This window comes from Callorhinus ursinus, unplaced genomic scaffold, assembly GCF_003265705.2.
Source record: "Callorhinus ursinus isolate GAN/ISIS: 27379988/994484 unplaced genomic scaffold, GSC_fseal_2.0 scaffold81, whole genome shotgun sequence".
NCBI classification, from domain to species: Eukaryota; Metazoa; Chordata; class Mammalia; order Carnivora; family Otariidae; genus Callorhinus; species Callorhinus ursinus.
In genome coordinates this window covers 3,627,240-3,648,876 of record NW_027397143.1, presented here as the reverse complement: position 1 = coordinate 3,648,876, position 21,637 = coordinate 3,627,240, and the positions used below count along the sequence as shown (strand labels likewise).

At 40.5% G+C, this 21,637-nt stretch overlaps 1 protein-coding gene across 3 annotated transcripts in view; it reads right to left on the bottom strand.

The window, feature by feature from the left end:
- Nucleotides 1-7,479: 7,479 nt before the first annotated feature.
- Nucleotides 7,480-21,637, bottom strand: part of LOC112816284 (immunity-related GTPase family M protein 1-like) — a 44,351-nt gene continuing 30,193 nt past the window's right edge. The window contains exons 2-4 of one of the 3 annotated variants that reach the window (XM_025862718.2): nt 14,679-14,818; nt 13,778-13,843; nt 7,480-10,259 (exon numbers count right to left, since the gene is read on the bottom strand). In XM_025862718.2, the coding sequence (XP_025718503.1) occupies nt 9,049-10,131 (1,083 nt within the window). In that variant the 5' untranslated portion in view covers nt 10,132-10,259; nt 13,778-13,843; nt 14,679-14,818 and the 3' untranslated portion in view covers nt 7,480-9,048. The remainder of the gene's footprint in view (nt 10,260-13,777; nt 13,844-14,678; nt 14,819-21,637) is intronic. The other 2 variants (XM_025862717.2, XM_025862716.2) reach the window with 2 other exon arrangements.

Genomic DNA, 21,637 nt, shown 5'->3' with positions numbered 1-21,637 from the left:
TTCAGATGTAATGTTCAATAATTTATCAGTTGTGTATAACACCCAGTGCTCACCACAACACGTGCACTCTTAATGGCCAACACTCAATCACCCCATCCTCCTACCCACCTCCCCTCCAGCAACCCTCAGTTTGTTTCCAATAGTTAAGAATTTTTCATGATTTTTCTCCCTCTCTCATGACTTCCCATTCAGTTTTCCTCCCTTCCTCTATGATCCTTCTGTGCTGTTTCTTATATTTCACATATGAGCGAAACCATATGATAATTGTCTTTCTCTGTTTGACTTATTTTGTTCAGCATATTACCCTCCAGTTCCTTTTACATTGATGTAAATCGTAAGTATTCATCCCTTCTGATGTCTGAGTAATATTCCATTGTATATATGAACCACATCTTCTTTATCCATACATCTGTCCATGGACATCTCATCTCTTTCCACACTTTGAGTATTGTGGACATTGCTGCTATGAACATTGGGGTGCATGTATCCCTTCAAATCACTACATTTGTATCTTCAGGGTAAATACCTGGTAGTGCAATTGCTGGGTCATAGGGTACCTCTATTTTGAACTTCTTGAGGAAACTACACACTGTTTTCCAGAAAGGCTGTACCAGCTTGCACTCCCTCAATGAGTTATGTGTAAGAGGGTTCCCCTTTCTCAGCATCCTCACCAACATATGTTGTTTCCTATCTTGTTAATTTTAGCCATTCTGACTGGTGTGAGGTGGTATCTCATTGTGGTTTTGATTTGTATTTCCCTAATGGCTAGTGAGGTGGAGCATTTTTTCATGTTTCTGTTGGCTATGTGTGTCTTCTTTGGAGAAATGTCTGCCCATATCTTCTGCCCATTTCTTGACTGGATTATTTATTTTTTGGGTGTTGAGTTTGATAAGTTCTTTATAGATCTTGGATACTTGACCTTTAACTGATATTTCATTTGCAAATACCTTCTCCCATTCTATAGGTTGCCTTTTTTGTTGACTGTTTCCTTTGCTGTACAGAAGCTTTTTATTTTGATGAAGTTGCAATAGTTCAATTTTGCTTTTGATTCCCTGGCGTTTGGGGACATGTCTAGCTAGAAGTTGTTTCAGCCAAGGTCAAAGAGGTTGCTGCCCAGTTCTCCTCTAAGATTTTAATGGATTCCTGTCTCACATTTAGGTCTTTCATCCATTTGGAGTCTATTTTTGTGTATTGTGTAAGAAAATAGTCCAGTTTCATTTATCTGCATGTGGCTGTCCAATTTTCCCAACACCATTTATTGAAGAGACTGTCATTTTTCTATTAGATATTCATTCCTGCTTTGTCAAAGATTAGTTGACCATAGAGTTGAGAGTCCATTTCTGGGTTCTCTATTCTGTTACATTGATCTGTGTGTCTGTTATTGTGCCAGTACCATACTGTCTTGATGATTATACCTTCATAATATAATCTGAAGTCCAGAATTATGATTCCACCAGCTTTGGTTTTCTTTTTCAACATTCCTCTAGCTATTGGGGTCTTTTCTGCTTTCATATAAATTTTCAGATTGTTTTTTCCAGCTCTGTGAAAAATGCTGGTGGTATTTTGATAGGAACTGCATTGAAAGTGTAGATTGCTTCGGGTAGCATAGACATTTTAACAATATTTGTTCTTCCATTCCAGGAACATAGAATGTTTTTCCATTTCTTCGTGTCTTCCTTAATTTCTTTTCTAAGTGTTCTATAGTTTTCAGAGTACAGATCATTTACCTCTTTGGTTAGGTTTATTGTTAGGTATCTTATGGTTTTAGTGCAATTGTAAATGGGATCAATTCCTTGATTTCTCTTTCTTCTGTCTCTTTGTTAGTGTATAGAAATGCAGCTGACTTCTGTGCATTGAGTTTTTATCCTGCAACTTTGCTGAACTCCTGTATCAGTTTTGGCAATTTTGGGCTGGAGTCTTTGGGTTTTCTACATAGAGTATCATGTCTTCTGCAAAGGGTGAGAATTCGGCTTCTTATTTGCCAATTTAGATACCTTTTATTTCTTTTTGTTGTCTGATTCCTGAGGTTAGGACTTCCAGTACTATGTTAAACAACAGTGGTGAGAGTGGGCATCCCCGTCGTGTTCCTGACCTTAGGGGAAAATCTCTGTTTTTCCCCACTGGGAATGATGTTCTCTGTGGGTTTTTCATAGATGTCTTTTATGATTTTGAGGTATGTTCCCTCTATTGCTTTACTGTGGAGAGTTTTAATCAGAAAAGATGTTCTATTTTGTCAGTTTTTTTCCCCTGCATCTTGAGAGGATCATACGGTTTTGTCTTTTCTTTTATTAATGTGGTATATCACATTCATTAATTTGTAGATATTGAACTACCATGCAGCCCAGGAATAAGTTCCACTTGGTCGTGGTGAATAATACTTTTAAAGTAATGTTGAATCCTATTGGCTAGTATCTTGATGAGAATATTTGCATCCATGTTCATCAGAGATATTGGTCTGTAATTCTCTTTTTGGGTGGGGTCTTTGGTTTTGGGATCAAAGAATTGCTGGCCTCATAGAACAAGTTTGGAAGTTTTCTTTCCATTTCTATTTTTTTGAAACAGCTTCTGAAGAATAAGTGTTAGTTTTCTTTAAATGTTTGGTAGATTTCCACTGGGAGGCCATCTAGTCCTGGACTCTTGTTTTTGGGGAGATTTTTGATTACTGCTTCAATTTCTTTGCTGGTTATGGGTCTGTTCAGACTTTCTATTTCTTCCTATTTCAGTTTTGTTAGTTATATGTTTCTAGGAATGCAACCATTTCTCCCAGATAGTCTAATTTTTTGGCATATAGTTGCTCATAATATGCTTTTATAATCTTTTGTATTTCTTGGGTGTTGGCTGTGATCTCATTCTCTCATTTATCATTTTTTTTTTTAATTTGGGTCCTTCCTCTTTTCATTTTGATAAGTCTGGCTAGGGGTTTATCAGTCTTTTTAATTTTTCAAAGAATCAGCTCTTAGTTTTGTTAATCTGTTCTACTGGTCTTTTGAGTTCTATTTCATTGATTCAATCTAATCTTTATTATTTCTCTTCTCCTCCTGGATTTAAGCTTTATTTGCTGTTCTTTTTCCAGCTCCTGTAGGTGTAATCTTAGGTTGTATATTTGAGACTTCTTTGTTCCTTGAGAACAGTTTGTATTGCTATGTACTTCCTTCTTAGGACCATCTTTACTGCATTCCAAAGGTTTTGAAGAGTTTATTTCCAGTTTCATTTGTTTCCAAGAATTTTTAATTCTTCCTTAATTTCCTGGTTGACCCATTCATTCTTTAGTAGGATGCTCTTTAATCTCCATGTGTTTGTGTTCCTTCCACATTTTCTCCTGTGATTTAGTTCAAGTTTGAAAGTAGTGTGGTCTGAAGATACGCAGGGAAGGATCCCAATCTTCCGGTACCAGTTGAGACCTGATTTGTGACCTAAGATGCGATCTATTCTGGAGACTGTTCCATGTGCACTCGAGAAGAACATGTATTCTGTTGTTTTAGGATGGCATGCTCTGTATATATTTGTGAAGTCCATCTGGTCCAGTGTGTCATTCAAAGCCCTTGTTTTCTTGTTGATCTTCTGCCTATATGATCTGTCCATTCCTGTGCATGGGGTGTTAAATTCCTCTACTATTATTGTATTATTATCAGTGTTTCCTTAATTTTGTGATTAATTGGCTTATATAAATGACTGTTCCTATGTTAGGGGCATAAATATTTACAATTTGACATCTTTTTGGATGTGGTGGATATGGTGTCCTTCTACATCTCTTATTACAGCCTTCAGTATAAAATCTAGTTTGTCTGATATAAGGATTGCTACCCCAGCTTTCTTTTGATGTCCATTACTATGATAAATGATTCTCCACCCCCCCATTTTCAATCTGGAGGTATCTTGGGTCTAAAATGAGTCTTTTGTAGATGGGTCTTGCCTTTTTATTCAATTTGACACCCTGATCTCCTGACTGGAGTATTTAATACATTTATACTTAGAGTAATTATTGAAAGATATGGATTTAGTGCCATTGTATTACTGTAAAGTCGGTGTTTCTGTATACTGTCTCTTTCTGTCTTTCTGGTCTATGTTACTTTTGAGCTCTCTCTTCACTTACAGGATCCCCTTTAATATTTCTTGCAGGGATGTTTTAGTGATCACAAATTCTTTAGTTTGTTTGTCCTGTAAGCTCATTATCTCTCCTATTCTCAATGACAGCCTTGCTGGATAAAGTATTCTTGGCTGCATATTTTTCTCATTCATCACCTTGAATATATCATGCCAGTCCTTTGGCCTGCCAGGTCTCTGTGGACATGTCTGCTGCTACCCTTATGTTTCTACCCTTGTAGATTAAGGACCTCTTGTCCTGAGCTGCTTTCAGGATTTTCTCTTTATCTCTGAAATTTGCCAGCTTCATTATTATATGTGGAGTTGATAACCTATTTTTATTGATTTGAAGGGAGTTCTCTGTGCCTCCAGGACTTGAAGACCAGTTTCCTTCCCCCAGATTAGGAAGTTCTCAGCTATAATTTGTTCAAATAAACCTTCTGCCCCCCTCTCTCTCTTTCCTCTTCCTCTGAGACTCCAATTATTCTAATATTGTTTTGCTTTATGTTTCACTGATCTCTCAAATCCTCGCTTTGTGATCTAGTAATTGTTTATCTTTTTCTCAGCTTCTTTATTCTCCATCATTTTGTCTTCTATATCATTAACTCTCTCTTCTGCCTCATTTATCTTAGAAGTTAGAGGCTCCATTTTTTATTGCATCTCAGTAATAGCCATTTTGATTTTGGTCTGATTAGATTTTAGTTCTTTTATTTCTACAGTAAGGGATTCTCTAGTGTCTTCTATACTTTTTTTCAAGCCCAGCTACCATCTTTATAATTTTTTTGAATTCTAGTTCTGACATCTTACTAATATCCATGTTAATTAAATCCCTGTCAGTGAGTACTGCCTCTTGTTCTTTTTTGGGGTGAGTTTTTCCCATCTCATCATTATGTCCAGAAAACAATAGATGAAAGAGAGAAAATGCAAAACTAGCACTGCAATATATGCACTAAGGAAATCAGAATAGAACAGAAACCAAAAAAAAAAAAAAAAAAGGAGAGAAAGAAAGAAAGAATCAAACAAGGAGGAGAACAGAACACAAAGTAAACTAGATCCTGGGTGTATTTTGGGCAGTTTGTTTGAGGAAACTATGTCCCAAAATAGGAAAGAAAGAAAAACTTTAATATATACAAAAATAAAACTGAATACAATGAGAGGAACCAAAAATGAAAAATATATATATAATGTAAATATAAAAATTAAAATAAAAAAAACAAGATGGGAATTGATAAAATAAGAAAATAGCTAAAAAGGAAAAAATATCAAACTGAAAGACTATAGAATAAGAAAAAATGATGAATGTTATATACTGTTACCTTAGAGCTTAAGTTTTGCAGTTCTGTATGATTAGTAAACTTGGTATTAGCCTCTTGTTCTTGCTGGTCTTTTTGGGGAGGGCCCTGTTGCACTGATTCTCAGATGTCTGCCTGGGTGAAATGCACCGCCCTTGCCAGGGAGCTAGGCTCAGGGCAAATGGCTCTGGATTGCACTATATGGTGCTGTATTGCTACCTGAAGGCTTTCAGTACCAGTGGGGGGGGGATAAAAATGGTGGCACCCAAATCCTTAGCCCCAGAGCTGAAAGTTCGCACCCCCCACCCCCACTCTTCAGTGAGCCCTCACAGAAAAGCAATCACTCTTGTCTCCCTGGTTTCCATCTGAACTCTATGTTCACCCAGCCTGTGACCAAGCATTTTTTATCTCAGGCATGCAACCCTGTTTCAAGTCTCCAAATTTTATGGATCCTGTGGTGTAGACCCTCACCCTTCCTCAGGGTAGGAAAGGGGGAGGTTCTCACTAGGTTTCTGCCCTTTGCTCAGCCCCTGCTTGGAGAGTGGTCACCCAACCAAGCAGCAGTTTGTGGTTTATGGCAACACTGAGTAGAAAGCCAGCTCCAAAACTTACTGTTTGCAGCAGGCTTCCCTGCTCTAATATTTGGGAACTCTGTCACACTCAGGCACCCCCCCATTCTTTTTGTGGCCCTGGGGATCCTGAGACCATGCTGTCCTACCTGGGATTCTGCCCTGCTTCACTACCTGAACCTTTCAGGTAGGATGTCTCCCACCCACGCAGACTTCAAAAGTTCCAATTTTGTGCTTCCACTGCTTAAATACTTTCTGGTAGACTCCTTAAGCTAGACCCTCCCCCCCCGACAGTTTATCTTCTGATATATCTCCCCAGATTCATATCTTTGCACCTCCTACCTTGCAAAAGGTTGGCTTTTCTATTTGTAGAATTTCAGCAATTCTTTTCTAAGATCTCCAGTTAACTTTGAAAGTATTCAGAATGATTTGATAACTATCAAGCTGAATTCCAAGGACCAGATAAAATTAGAGTCCCCTATTCCTCTGCCATATTAACTCCTCCTTTTTCTCCCAGAGAAAGATTTCTTAAATGAGATGATACCTATATAAAGATACCAAGATGGCAGCTGTATAACACAGACTGATCAATGTAATACCTTTGACTACATTAAAGTGAAAAGCTTCTCTTCATGAAAACAAATGCAAAAAGAAAGTTTAAAAATCACAAATCTGGAGAAGATTTTTGCATAAATGTAGTCAACTAATGATCAATGGAAAGAAAGTATTTTAAAAATTCCAGAAGTCACTAAGAAAAACTGAAACAATCCAGTATGAAGGTGGGCAAAAGACATGAACAAAATGTTCATAGAAAAAGAAACATGTATGGGGAGAAAATAGAGAAATTACCACAAATTAATTAGTAATGAAACAAATTTATCTCTGTGCACTATGAGATGACATTGTTAATTAGTTCAATTGTAAAATTTAAAAAGTCGGACAAATTCAGATATTGGTGAGAATGTACATTGATAGAATCTCTGAAACATGGTTGCTGGGAATGAAAATGAATACAATTCCTTTGAAAAAATAGTATGGCTGAATCATAAAATTGCACATTCATGTGCCTCAAGACTCAGCATTTCCACTCATAACACTATACTTAAGAGTCACTATGCAAATATGTGCAGGAGACATGTGACATGTGCTCCTAACAGCAGTCTTCATAACTGTGAAAAAAGAGAGGATAGGCATTGACAGAGAACAGATAAATAAGTTCAGTTACACAGTGTTGAAAGGATTGAACCACAGGTATATGGAGAGTAATTAATCTTTTGGTATAATGTTGACATTAAATATTAATTTATGGAGCCTTCTGAATGCTGAGTGTTGATGGAAGTGCTCCAGGACACTAGTCACTCATGACACTTCTGAACCCCAGGGATGAAGAGTTCCTACAATTTTCCATGGAGACAATTGGGTGGCCATCCAAGGAACATGAATAGACTTGGCATTGGGCTTTTTACTGGCAACATGGCAGGCTTGAAGAAGATAGATCTTCAGAGTTCTAAGAGAACATGATGTTGTATCCAGAATCCGATACTCAGTTAAACTATTTATTGAAAGTGATCACAAAATAAAGGCATTAATTTGAAATGCAAATACTCAGAAAGTTTACCACACAGAGAACGTTTTTCTCACGTTGTTTGAGAATGGATGCAATATAAATGAACAGGGAACAGGGAATCCAAGAAGCACCAACACCACTAAGGTAATGGATGGATGTGAGTGAGACCTGTGCTCCAGGCTAAGAGAGCAACTAGTCCAAGTGAGAATGGGAATTAGAGATGTTGCACAAGACACCTTCATGGAGAACCCTAGCCTGCTCTTCCTCAGGGGAGTGCTCACATTCTACTGTCATTTACTCTCCCTCTCACTACTTAGCATGGCTCTATCTAGCTTTTTCTTCTTAAATATAGAGCCTCAAACTGCTTAACTCTGTGTGGCCTGAGGCTGGATGAAATGACCTGTGAATGTTTGCAGAGACTGGTCCTTCAGTAGATAGCAGGGAAGGACATGTCCAGGGGCCAATGAGGGAAGGGATGTGATTGAATAGGGTGCAGCTCCTTCATGCTGGGTCCATACAGGAGTGACTATCACAGAAGGAGGAGGTCACTCACAACTGCCAGTTCTGTAAGGAGCTTCTTGATGGTATTATCTGTTATCTGTTGCTGTGGATCAAATTACCCTGAAACTTAGTGGCTTAAAACAAGTGTTTATTTGTTTATAGTTTCTGAGGGTCAGAAATCCAGGAACAGTCTCAGTTGTGTGGTTCTGGATAAGGGAGAGACCTGAGGTGGCAGTCAAGCTACCATCTGGGCTGCATCTTCTGAAGTCTTGCTGGGGTTAGAGGATTTGTTCCCGAGATGAGGTATTTATATTCCTGGCAGTTAATGCAGGCTGCCTCTGTTCTCCTCCACATAACCTCTGATTCTTCAGGACCTCTCCAGCAGGTTAGTTTAAAATTTCTGTGATTAGTAGGCAGAGAGAGGAAAAGGGAGAGGGAGATGGAGAGAGGGAGGGAGACAGAGCTGGAGCAGGAGCAAGACAGAGCCAGTGAACAGAGCATTTATAAGACAGAGCTGCACTTTTCATAACAAAGTTCTGGAATTTTTGGACATTCCATTATTGCTGCCATATTCTATTAGTCACTCCAGGGAAAGGGATTAAACATAGCCATGAAAATAGGAGAAAATTTTGGAGGCCATCTTAAAGGGTCTACCACTGACCTATGGGCAGGTCAAGATTGTGTGAGTCCACAGAGTGTGAGATGAGAAGTGAAAGAACACGGGCATCAGAAAAATGATGTTCAAGTTAAGTGATAAGGGGATGTCAGAATGAGATTGTATGTCACAGTGAGCAGATCTTTTCTTCCACCTTTGGATACAGGCTCATTTAATAAATGACAAAAGTAGAACATATTTGGGAACTTCCTGACATGGGTTCAAAATGGGCAAGTCATCTCATATACCTCAAGGAATTTAGAATCAATGAAAGTGGAAGTAATTGAGCTTGATTGAAAATTCAGAAAGGGGACAGTGTGAGGAGAGAACCCCAGATGTCCTAACTTCCCTCCAGAAGGAGCCTGCTGAAACACCACCTCTTCAGATGATGGAGTCTGTCAGGATTTTCTTCAGGATGGCTTTGGTGTCCTTGGAAACTATTTCAAGGAGGCGTCTGTGTTTCCACTTTCTCAGGGAGTTGAAAATAAAGTCACCTAAGAGTGGGATGTAGCTCAGAATTGAATATAAGCAAGAGACTGTATTACAATTCATGAAAGATAATGGCCAGTCCCCTCTGAGGACAGTGTATAGATCCCAAGACTTCATAATGGCCCTGTACTCCTCTGTGGGTTTCCCCATACTCTGAGCCATCTGCTGGAGAGATTCATCATCTACACCAAAGAGCAAGTGGTAGGCTGTCAGACTCTCCTCCAGATCATCTGCATTCTGGATGCCAAGGGTGTCGAAAGACTTTGAGGATATTTTCTCCCTGCAAGTGGTCACTTCATCATTAATGGCCTTCTCATAAGTGTGGGACAGATTCTCTAGGGGATCATGATACCTGATGTCAGAAATGTCCCTATGCAAGGTAACCCTAAGCTCTGGGAAGCCATGCAATAAGGGGTCAAAGCTGGAGACCAGGAATATGTTGGGTTCACACACTCCCTCCTTTTGGAGAGTTTCCCGAATATTATCCCGAATATTCTTCAGGAGTCGTTCCTCCAAGAGGGCACTTGTGCTGAGGTCCCTGTCCAGCTTAGTCCAGACAATATAGAATCTCTTTCCCAGGCCCTGGATGGTTTTAGCAAGCTTCACGAAAGTCATGCTGAACTGTTCAGATGCAATGATGATGAAGAGGTCATACTGGCTAAACTGCATCTCCTCCAGATAGTTCTCCAGGCTTTGGGTAGCTGCCCCTGTTCCGGGTAGGTCCCACAACACCACATTGGGAAAATGGGGGTAAAAGTAGTGAGTGGGAATCTGAGTGGTCCTCACCACTCCAGTGGGAGCTGAGTCGTTTTCCTCATGCCCAATTCCCCGCAGTGCATTGATGAAGGAGGACATGCCATTGCCGGAATCTCCAGTCACTGCAATGCTCACTGGGGCACTGGATGCTGTCTTCAAGGTCCCCCTGATCACAGAGACCATCTCCAGCAACTTCCTTCCTCCCAAGGTCTTTTCCATGTTTACTGCAGTCTCCTTAGGTAATATATTCCAGCCCGTCTTGTACAGACTATCAGAGGTGGAGAATGTAAGTAATGGGGGTGAAGAGAGTGGGTGGGCTGTGTCACATCACTGAGCAGTGGAGTCACCTGCAGAAACAGGAAAAGCAGGGGAGTTAGGAGGGCCAGGCACACAGAGTGGCAGAGGAATCATCAGATTTGGTAACCGAAACTGAGGGTGTCAGATCCACACCCAATTCCCTGCAAAGGCCCTTAGATGACAAACAGCAAGCCTTTGCAAAAATATTTGAAAATTTGTCAAAAATTTAAACATACACAACCATAGAAAATAGGATCCTACCATTTGTAACAACATGTATGGACCTTGAAAGCATTATGCTAAGTAAAATAAATCAGACAGACAAATACTGCATGATCTAACTGATACGTGGAATCTAAAATTAAAATAAAATAAATTCATAGAAAAAGAGAACAGACTTGTGAAGAGGTGGAGGGTGAGAGGAGGGGGAATTGGAGGAAGTGTTCAAAGGTACAAGATTTCAGTTATAAGTAAGTACTAGGGATGTAATGTAAAACCTGATGACTATAGATAACCCTGCTGTACGATTTTTAGGAAAGTTGTCAAGTTCTCATCACAAGAGAAATTTTTCTCTTTTTTTCTTCTTTCTTCTCCTTTTATTGAGATGATGGATTTTAGCTGAACCTACTGTGGTAATTACTTCACAATATATATAAGTCAAATCATCATGCTCTGGGCCTTAAACTCATACAGTGATGTATGCCAATTATTTTTCAATAAAACTAATAAAATAATTTAAAGAGTCACCAAATGACCCAGCAGTTACATTCCTAGGTGTATACCTAAGAGGGATGAAAACATACATCTACATAACATGCATGTAAATGTTCACAGCAGCATTATTACAGTAGCCCCTGAGGTGGAATTAACAGTTGTTCTGTTCAACACTGTTCAATGGGTAAATAAAAGTAGTCTATCCATTCAAGACATCAGTATTGGGGAAGAGAAAAAATGAAGTACTGATACCTGCCACAACATGGATGAACCCCAAAACATTATGCTCAGTGAAAGCAGACAGCCCATCGGACCATGTATTCTATGATTCTATTCATATGAAATGTCCAGAAAAGGCATCTTTTAGATAATGAAAGATATTTTTTGGATAATGAAAATGTTCTAAATTTGATTATGACAAGTATACAACTTTGTGAATATATTCAAAGCTACTGAAAACTTTAAAGGGAGGAATCATAGAATTTATAAATTATATCCCAATAAAGTTGTTGATTCAAGAAAAGCAGCAGAGGTGCTCATTTAGGAGATGTGCACATGTTAGAGGCTCAGAGGAGACCGCTGAGAAATGCTCTGCAGCTGTGGTGCTAGTATTCAGCTCCTAAGCAGGTTATAGATGGAGGGGACTTGAGCAGAAGAGCATCATGAGGGTCACTCAGTCAGGAGCCAGGCAGGTATGGGTACTCCTCTGCCCAGACTGGGAGAGCAGGTTGTCGTACTGGGGATGTCCACAGGGAAGAAGCAAACTTGTGCCAACTTTTCATACCTTTCAATCCTGAGGACCGACACATCCTCAATACATATGTCTTCAGAGTCAAAAACAATTTAATCATTTTTAACAGCAGTGAAAAATGCATTTCCCCCATTTTCCATATCTTTCACCACTAACGGCATACCTAAGAAATCCCTGTCCCTCATCCACTTCAACATTTAAATTACACAAACTTTCCAAATAATATTCTACTGATTTTTAAGTCAGTACTTACATTTGTACTTGATTGTTTATCTGTTATGATTATTATTATAAATATTTAAGTTCTCCCATGAACTTTCTCTTGTAAGCTGAGCTCTGCAGTGAGATTGCAAGCATTTTATAAGGCAGAATTGGAGAAGAGAACTGGTTAGGATTACCTAGTGGACTCTCTTCCTGGGGGCTACACACATAGTGCTGCCTGGTGGACTTTCACAGTCCCACAAGTTATGACTGCTTACTGTGGTAATTTCCCTTAAGACATTTACTATCTCTGTGTGCACAAATACAAATTTTAAAACATTTTCTAATTCAAGACTGACTCTTTATTGAGGAGTTTTCCTGTGAGGCCATGAGGTCTTCTTCTGCATGAGGGCTTCCCTCCCACACCCATCTATGGACATCTCCTGATGCTGCTGGAGATGAGACCTCACATCCAAATGCTCAGATTTCTGCTCAAAAGGACTGCAGTCCTGTCTGTAGGACAAATTTCATGTTGAGCTGTAGATCCTATGGTGCAGCTTGTAACCTACCACACCAGCTTTCCTCTCCACTTGTGTGTCCTGTTTGCATGACTGCCCTCCAGACTTCTCTGAGTGCTTTCATCCAGCATTAGGCCAGGACAGACCCTTCCAATAAGGAAATTGCCAAGAGCCCTGACTGAGTTTTCAGACAAGCCTGGTAATGTAAATGTTTTCATGTTGAAAACTGACAGACCTGTACCTCTGAAACAAATAATAAATTATATGGTAACAAAAAGAAAAAGAAAAAGAAGATAGCAGGAGGGGAAGAATGAAGGGGGGTAAATCAGAGGGGGAGACAAACCATGTGTCATCCCATGTTAGATGCTTGGTATCATAAAAACACACATACAGGTCTTGTCACTCTCAGTAAATAATTCCCTAGGCTCTGCCTGGTGCCCTTAGTGCCCAGCAGGTATGGGACACATTTCTGTTAGATGAATGAAACACAATATACCATTGCATATCCTCTACGTACTGGTTGACAGATAATTAACTTTGCTTCTTAAATCTGTCATCTGAAATGCTGAAGCCAGCTCCTCCATAGTCCATTGGAAAGCAAGTAGGGGCTGGGGCAGAGTATGACCCCACCCCCATCCCAAGGTGGGTGTGGGAGGTGAGCACAAACCTACACTTTTCCAGACCATTTCTGTGACTGTGTCTGACCCAACCATGGACTTTTCACATATCTGCTCACCTGAGCCCCTGTACTGGACCCTTTTGAAGGGGGTGACTGAGGCCATGCAGCACCAGCCACAGGTCCCTATCCCCCACTACCTACCCATGTGGTCCCTGCCCTGCACCTGGTGCTAGACAACCCTGAACATGGGACCCTCTCAGGATCCTTTTAGGCAGTACTATGCCCATGTGTCACTGCCATCACAGGATGGGACAAGGGTAAATTCATGAGAAGTTGCAGGTTATTCCAGGAGTTGTCAATACCCATGTGTCTGCAGGACATTGAGGCTCAGATTACTAACCCAGAAATTGAGGAGAAGCAATCAGAGACAAGCCTAGATACAAGTGGCTCCCCAAAGCTTCCTTCTTGTAGATCCTACTCATGTTAAACCTCTGATCTTTCCTCTCTGAACAGAGTTTGAGGGTCCCTGAGTAAAGAGACATAGGCCTTTATGGAGGGAACCCAGGAAGGAGATTCAACTAGAAAGGGCAGTTGTGCTTATAAGGAGAACCAGACCCTGCGAGCAGATCTTTCAGTCTTCTGAATAAGACCAGCAGTGAGAGATGCATTTCACATAGGAACTAAGTACACACATGCATGCACACATATGCATATACCTGAAGAAAGATTTTACCAACAGTTTGCCTACCCTTTATTTTAACTTACTCTATTTTATTGCACTGGGTAATTTTTTTGAACTCTTGTTATGCATTACCAGATAGATTTCATGACCTAAGAAGCAGAAAGGAAAACACTCATTAGTGGACTTCCCATACAGGATCCTATATCGTTCATACCATGCCTAATTATCTTGAGCCATGAAGTGGAGACCGGCTTTGGACCAGGCTAGAATCTAAGGCATCAAGGGCTTTTGTAGTTTGAACCCAATGTGGATCAAGTCCCACATTTCCCCCATTTTATCATCATAGAGAAAGGATGAGGAAAAAAATCAACATATTGATTTATTCTAGGAAAATATAATAAACATCTGCATCATCAATGGTCATGAAGCACAAAAAGACCTGGTCTGGGAAAGAATATTTCAAGAGTCCACCTCACTGAGGTAAAGGATGGAGTTGGTGTCCAGCAACAGTGACAGTTTTTCCAAAGCAGATACACCTGTGCATTGTTATACATTGTCTAAGGCCTGTTAGACACCTTGTCCCTGAAACCCCACCCCTAGTCCCTAATCCACAGAAGGTCAAGCAGGTGTTCCAGATTGATTCTCCCAACTCCAGGCTACCCCAGAAACTGTCATTGCCTTACATCCTATTTAGATTCTGAGAGAATATGAATGGCAAATCTTGCTGTCCTTTTCCAACCCTAATGCTATGAACATGGAGGTGATAGGCCCATTGCCTCCATGCTGGAGGGCTGGATGGGTCTGGAGCAGCCAAAGAGTTTGGGTGCTGCTTTGTCCCTGAAGAATGTCAGAGAGGGTCTTAATTGTGACTACTCACTGAAGTGGATAAGCCAGTCTGTTGCTCTGGTGTCAGGCTCCACCTTTCATGTCTTCACCATAGCAGGGTTATTAGCCAAGTTGGGTTTTAGGGGCTCTCTCACTTACTTGCTCCAGGAAGCAGAGGGTGACTATGATCAGGCAGATATCAGTGGTCTTCCTGGAAGTTACCCCTCCCTGGGGAAGTGTCCAGCCCTTAAGCAGGTCCTTTTGGGACCATCCAAACCTGGTTCCATGCCCAGGATGCTCTATAAGGAGCATCTATAAGGAGCTCTATAAGGGGTGTCCTAGGAAGAGCCTAAAGAAGACAGAAAAGGAGTTAGGAAGGTGAAATTGCAGGGTCTTCTGCTCCAGTGCCTTTCCTGCTCAGAGCTGTGTAATTTCTGGATTAAAGATGGTGGCAGGGCCTCAGCCCAAGAGGAGGGAAATCAGGGAGGGCTGCTTTCACTTCACACCAGTTCTCAAAAAGGTGGAGAACCAGCTTCATTTTCTCCATTCGGAAGGGTAGGGCTCCTACAGCATTTGCCTGAGGCTTGTGCAGGATTAGTTGAGCACTTTCAGTACAGAAGCTCAGGGAAGTGTAGGGGTGCTTTGAGACCAGCCCTGATGGATCCTCCCTGAAATTCTTCCTCTAAATCAGCACCCAGACCCACATTCAGCCCCTGTAAGTCTGGCCCTCGGATGGGCACAGACACTGCCCACAAAGTTACTTCTTGGGGCTTCCCAACATGTCTAGCTCACTTTCACCCATGGAAATCAGAGTGCAGGAGCTACATCCACTGTGGTGTTCTCTTTTTGACCCCTGCTATGACCTCACCTGAAGTCAATGCACCTGCCCAAACTAGGTAAGGATCTGAGCCCAGCACTACTCACTACTGTCTGGGTGACTTTGGGTAGCTGCTTAACCTCTCAGTGATTGTCATGTCCTCATTGTTATGAAAGAGTAGAAGGAAAAGCAACTCAGGGTGACTGTGGTCACGAGAGGCCCCAGGGAGGGCACTGGGTGACTGCAACAGAGTAATAGAGAAGGTCTGTTTTACAAAGTTTCTGCCGAGATTGCAAATGTCCATAACAATTTATGAAATCCTTCTGTGGCTAAAAGATTGTAAATTTGTCATTGCCATCCTGATTCCTCTCTTGGGTCAGGAAAGGACAGCTGACAGGTTGTGGAGAGGAAAGGCAAGGATCAGCTTCTTATTGAGACTGTTATAAGGGACATGGCCAACAATGAGTGCTGCACGTGGTCTTCCTGGGTAGAAGGATTTGAGGAGAAAGAGGTGGAGTTGCCCTTCTATTCCTGACACTACAGAGGAGGTAGAAGCCTAACAGGTCTGGACTATGCCTGCCCCAAGATCCCAATGGGGACATCAGCATGGATCTTCACGGGACCCTCCTCCCTGAGAGACATTCACCACACCAAGCCATCAGCTGGATTGCAAATGTCCTGCCTGAGTGAGTCCATTCCTACTCTTGTATTTCTCTTACTCCACACTCCTCCATGTAATGGAGGCAGTGGGAGGAAGAAAGAGAAAAGAAGCTGACTCTTTTCCTATTCCTGCTGCAGGTCTCTCACTCAGTTGGAGAAGGTGCTGAACCAGAGCAGTGGAGATTTCCATTATTCAAGAATCTGGAGGTTGTATACTACACAGAGTGGACCTCTATTCACTTGAATGGGACCAGGAGAGAGGGAGTTTCTTAAGGCATTCATTACAAAGAATTGATTTCCCTTTTCTGAACCAAGGAAATATAACAATATCCTCATAAATCATACTTCCTGATTTCCTAATGGTGACTTAGGAGCAGCAAGTCTGACTCTGAACCCTGAGGTGGGCATATTGGGGCATCAGGCCCAGCCCACTGGGTGCTGAGGTCACTGCAGACCAGAGCCAGCCAAAAAGAGGAGCAGCCCCAGCGTGATTCTCACACACTGCTGGAGAGCAGCCCAGCCCTGGGGAGCCCCAAAAGCCTTCTGTCACCCACTAAAAAGTGTCCCATCACTGCCAGGGTACCTGAGACTCAGAGGTATTTCTTACTTTACTACTGAGAGCTGTAATTGGCTGTCTGTATGTGCTCATCTGCATCTACAGCCAGTTGTCAAGTTCATGTGTGAGCTTGCATCTTTGCCTTGCCATTGGTTCTACCTAGAATTTCAGTCTCTCTTGTTCCCTGTCTCCTCACTGAATGATTTCTCAGTCTTTCTCCTATCATAGCAGTGATTGTCTCTGTATGTCAGACAGAGAATATTTCTCTGATGTCCCTAAAACATAGTAGGATGGAGAGAATAACAATTTGAAAAGAACTGAGATGTTTTCCCTATTTTAAATCTTTTACTTACTTGTGTAATACAATGATCACCTACACACTGAACAATCATGACAGAAATAAAGCATCTCTGATAACCTATATCTCCCTGTGTTCCTATTAACTCCTTTTCTGTCCATAGCCCCTGGGTTACAATTTCATGAAATATGTGTTTATGATTCTTTTCTTTTATTTGTGGCCTTATCGCTTATATATGCATGCCTAAACAATATATTGTTTAGGTTTTTTTTAAACAAAATTCACATTTTATTTAGGTTGAAATAAGCTATACAAAATTGATTTTCTTCACCAAAAATAACAGCAATATTTTCTGCATTATTCCTAGATAAACCACAAAACACTTATTTTTGTAGATTTTCCAGGTTTTGTTTATAAATCAAGACAAGGCAGTAGATACAGTCATAGAAAAAGAAGACAGACAAATCAGTTGTCAGTCTTGAAGCATTTGTTAAGGGGTATTCTCCTGGTTCTTACTTAGTATTTAATCTCAGCACTGTGCTAAAAGACAAATTCCTCTCTAAATAGCTATGGTTCATGCAAAGCTGTTTTATTTTATCTCAACTTATTTATCCATTTCTGTCAATGCTTATCCTCTCCTTTTTCACAGTTATGAAGATTGTTGATAGAAACACATGTCCACATGTCTCCTGTATACATTTTTTAAGTTCTTTTTTAAGTTTTTATTTAAATTAGTTAAAATACAGTGTAATATTAGTTTCAGGTGTACAATATAGTGATTCAACACTTACATATAACACCCAGTGCTCATACAGCCAAGTGTACTTCTTAATCCCTATCACAGGTTTCCCCCACCCCCACCCCCCACCCCTTTCCCTTTGGTTACCATTAGTTTGTTCTCCCAGTGTTTCTAGCAGCATTATGTACAATAGGAAATTATGGATAATGCTGCTAGAAACACTGGGTGTATGTATTCCTTCAAAACAATGTTTTTGTATATTTGGGATAAATAACTAGTAATGCAATTGCTGGATCATAGGGTAGTTCTATTTTTAACTTTTGAGGAAACTTCATACTGTCTTCCAGAGTGGCTACACCAGCTTGCATCCCACCAACTGTGCAAGAGGTTTCCCCTTTCTCCACACCATCACCAACTCTTGTTTTTTTGTGTTCTTGATTTTAGCCCTTCTGACAGATGGTGATACCTCATTGTAGTTTTGATTTGTATTTCCCCAACCATCCCTTCACTTTTAATCAGCAAGTGCCTTTAAGTCTAAAATGAGTCTTTTGGGGCCCCATTAGCTCAGTCAGTTAAGCAGCTGCCTTTGGGTTGGGTCATGATCTCAGGGTCCTGAGATTGAGTCCCACATCGGGCTCCCTGCTCAGTAGGGAGTCTGCTTCTCCCTCTCTCTCTGCTGTACCCCCTGCTTGTGCTCTCTCACTTGCACTCTCTCTCTCTCAAATAAATAAATAAAATCTTTATAAAAACTAATAAAATAAAACGGGTCTCTTGTAGGCATCATATATATGTGCATATACATACGTCAAATCCATTCTGACACCCAATGTCTTTTGATTGGAGTGTTTAGTCCATTTACAGTCAAAGTAATTATTGATAGATATGTATTTAGTACCGTTTTATAACTGGTTTTATCATTATTTCTGGAGATTTTCTGTCCTTTCTTGTATTTGTCAGTTTTTGCCTCTCCTTTGCACTCAAAACTCTTTGGTCTGTGGCACCTGAGTGGCTTAGTTGGTTTAGTGTCCAGCTCTTGATTTCAGCTCAGATCATAATCTTAGGGTTGTGAGACTGAACCCTGGCTGGGCTCTGCACTGAGCATGGAGCCTGCTTGAGATTCTCTCTCTCCCTCCCCCTCTGCTCCTCCCCACCACTTGCATGTGCACACTCTCTCTCTCTCCTTCAAAATAAAATAAAATAAAAATAAAAAATTTTTAAAAAATTAAAAAAACACTTTGGTCTGGCCACATAGTGTGGGCAGGGTTTTGTGCTTGTCTTCATGGGGAGGGGCCTCTGTACTGGGACTGAGGCTAGTTGATTGAGAAGGGCATTCTCACCAGAGGGCAGGGGGGTGGGGCCTGGTGTAGACAAGTTAGGCTGCCAATATTGGCCTTGTGCTGTTTCCAGCAGTTGGAGCTGAGGTGGGTGGGAGGGAAATGGTGCAAGGGAGATGAATTGTTCCAGGAGAGGCATCTGTGTGAACACTTCTTTTCTAGGCCATGCTCCAAGAAAAGCAAACAATCTCTCCCTTGTGTGCCCCAAGCATTCTTTAGATCCCTGTTTCCAAGCTGTCTGACCTTTAAAACTCCAGGCTTTAAGCCCAGCTGTTGCAAGAACTCATAATATTTAGCCTTTCTTGTTTTCCAAGTCAATGGCTGTGCAATAATATTCTGCTAGTGTGTTCCCCCATGTGCTCCTCTCTCTCTCTCACCTTCTCCAAATCCATAGCCCCCTCCCCTGTGCAGCACCCAACATCTCTTTCTCCCCTACACCATGACTCCACACTTCCTACCTTCTTCAATGATGCCTCTTCTCTCCCTTTAGTTGTGGTGCTTATTCTGTGAGCTTTCAGGTCAATTTCTGGGGTATTCAGGATGATTTAATAGTTATTTAGTTGGGTTCATGGGACAAGGGGAGCCGCTGCATTCTTCTTCTCCCCAAGCCAGTATCCTTAATGAGAATAGATGTAATTTTTTTCAACAAAATACTAGTAAGCAAAATTCAACATCATATCAAAAGAATATATGCAATGGAATATTACTCAGCCATCAGAAAGGATGAATATCCAACTTTTGCATCAACATGGATGGAACTGGAAGAGATTATGCTAAGTTAAATAAGACAAGCTGAGAAAGTCAATTATTATATGGTTTCACTTATTTGTGGAATATAAGGAATAGCATGGAGGACATTAGGAGAAGGAAGGGGAAAATGAAGTGGGGGAATCAGAGGGGGAGATGAACCATGAAAGACTATGCACTCTGAGAAACAAACTGAGGGTTTTAGAGGGGAGGGGGGTAGGGATGGGTTAGCCCAGTGACTGGTATTGAGGAGGGCACATATTGCATGGAGCACTGGGTGTTATACACAATGAATCATGGAACCTACATCAAAAACTAATGATGTACTGTATGCTGACTAATGTAACATAATAAAAGAAAAAAAAAGAATCATACATCAGGATCAAGTGGGATTTATTTTATTTGTGTCCCAGGGGACACAACCATAATTTCACACAAGCAAATCAATGTATATAATATACCACATAAACGGAATAAAAAATAAATTTTATATGGTCAACTCAGTTGAGGCAAAAAAAAAAAGCATTTGATAAAATTAAATGCCTTTTCATAAATAAAATGCTCAGCAAATTGTGTGTAGAAGGAAGGTAAGTCAACATAATAAAAGCCGTATAGGCAGGACCCCAGCTAACATCATACTCAACAATGAAAAGCGGAAATCTTTTCCTCTAAGATCAGGAAAAAGACAAGGATGCCTCGTCACACCGGTTCTATGCAATATAGTACTGGAAGTTCTGGCCATAGCAATCAGGCAAGAAAAAGATATAAAAGTCATCCACACTACAAAGGAAGAAGTAAACCCAAGGATTCCACCAAAAACTGTTCAAAGTAATGAGCAAATTTAGTAATGTTTCAAGATACAAAATGAGTATACAACACTTGCATTTTTCACAGAAATAGAACAAAGCAAAGCATTTCTATACACTAAAAATCAACTAGCTGAAAGACAAATTAAGAAAACAATTCGAATTATAACATCATCAAAAAATAAAAAAAAATTCCACCCATAGGTGAATGGATACAGGAGATGTGATTATATACATGTATATATAAAACATACAGTTTATATGTATATATAAAATATGTATATATAAAGTAAATATTACTCAACCATAAAAAAGAATAAGATCTTGCCAGGGATGCCTGGGTGGCTCAGTCAGCTAAGTGTCTGCCTTCGGCTCAGGTCATGATCCCAGGGTCCTGGGATCAAGTCCTGCATTGGGCTCCTTGCTCAGTAGGGAGCCTGCTTCCCCCCTCTCCCACTCCCCCTGCTTGTGGTCTCTCTCTCTCTGACAAGTAAATAAATAAAATCTTTTAAAAAAAAGAATAAGATCTTGCCATTTGCAACAACAACATGAATAGATCTAGAGAATAAAATGCTAGGTGAAATAAGTCAGACAGAGTAAGACATATACCATATGGTTTCACTCATATGTTCAATTTAAGAAACAAAAGAAACAAAGAAAAAAGTAGGAAAAAAATAAAATAAAAATAAAACATAGGCTTATGTCAAGACAATCTCTGGAAAAAAGTCACATTATACATGCACTGAGACAACATCATGTTCCCAGAGGTCAAGAGAGTATGCGGGCTTTATTTCTATCCCTATATCAAGAGACACAAAATCAGAAAGAATCAAAACGCATTTGGTGTAGCAGCCAGTGGTCACCTCAACACCAAGTGAAATAAATTTATTTCATGGGTAAATGTGTTTCTGTTATTTTAAAACACACACATGCACACACACACACGATTTCACTTTTTAGTGCTAAATGCATTATCTGGCATATTAAGGAAGTAACAAGTCTTCCATATTTTGTAAGGAAGCTTTTATCCTTTCTAGCATGATAGAAGTTAGCCTGGCAGGTAAGAAATACACCCCAAACATGGGCTTTATGCCAATTATTCTCTTATAACTGACCTGTCAGCTGGGCTTCCTATTAAGAACTTTGGGTTACTATAGTGTT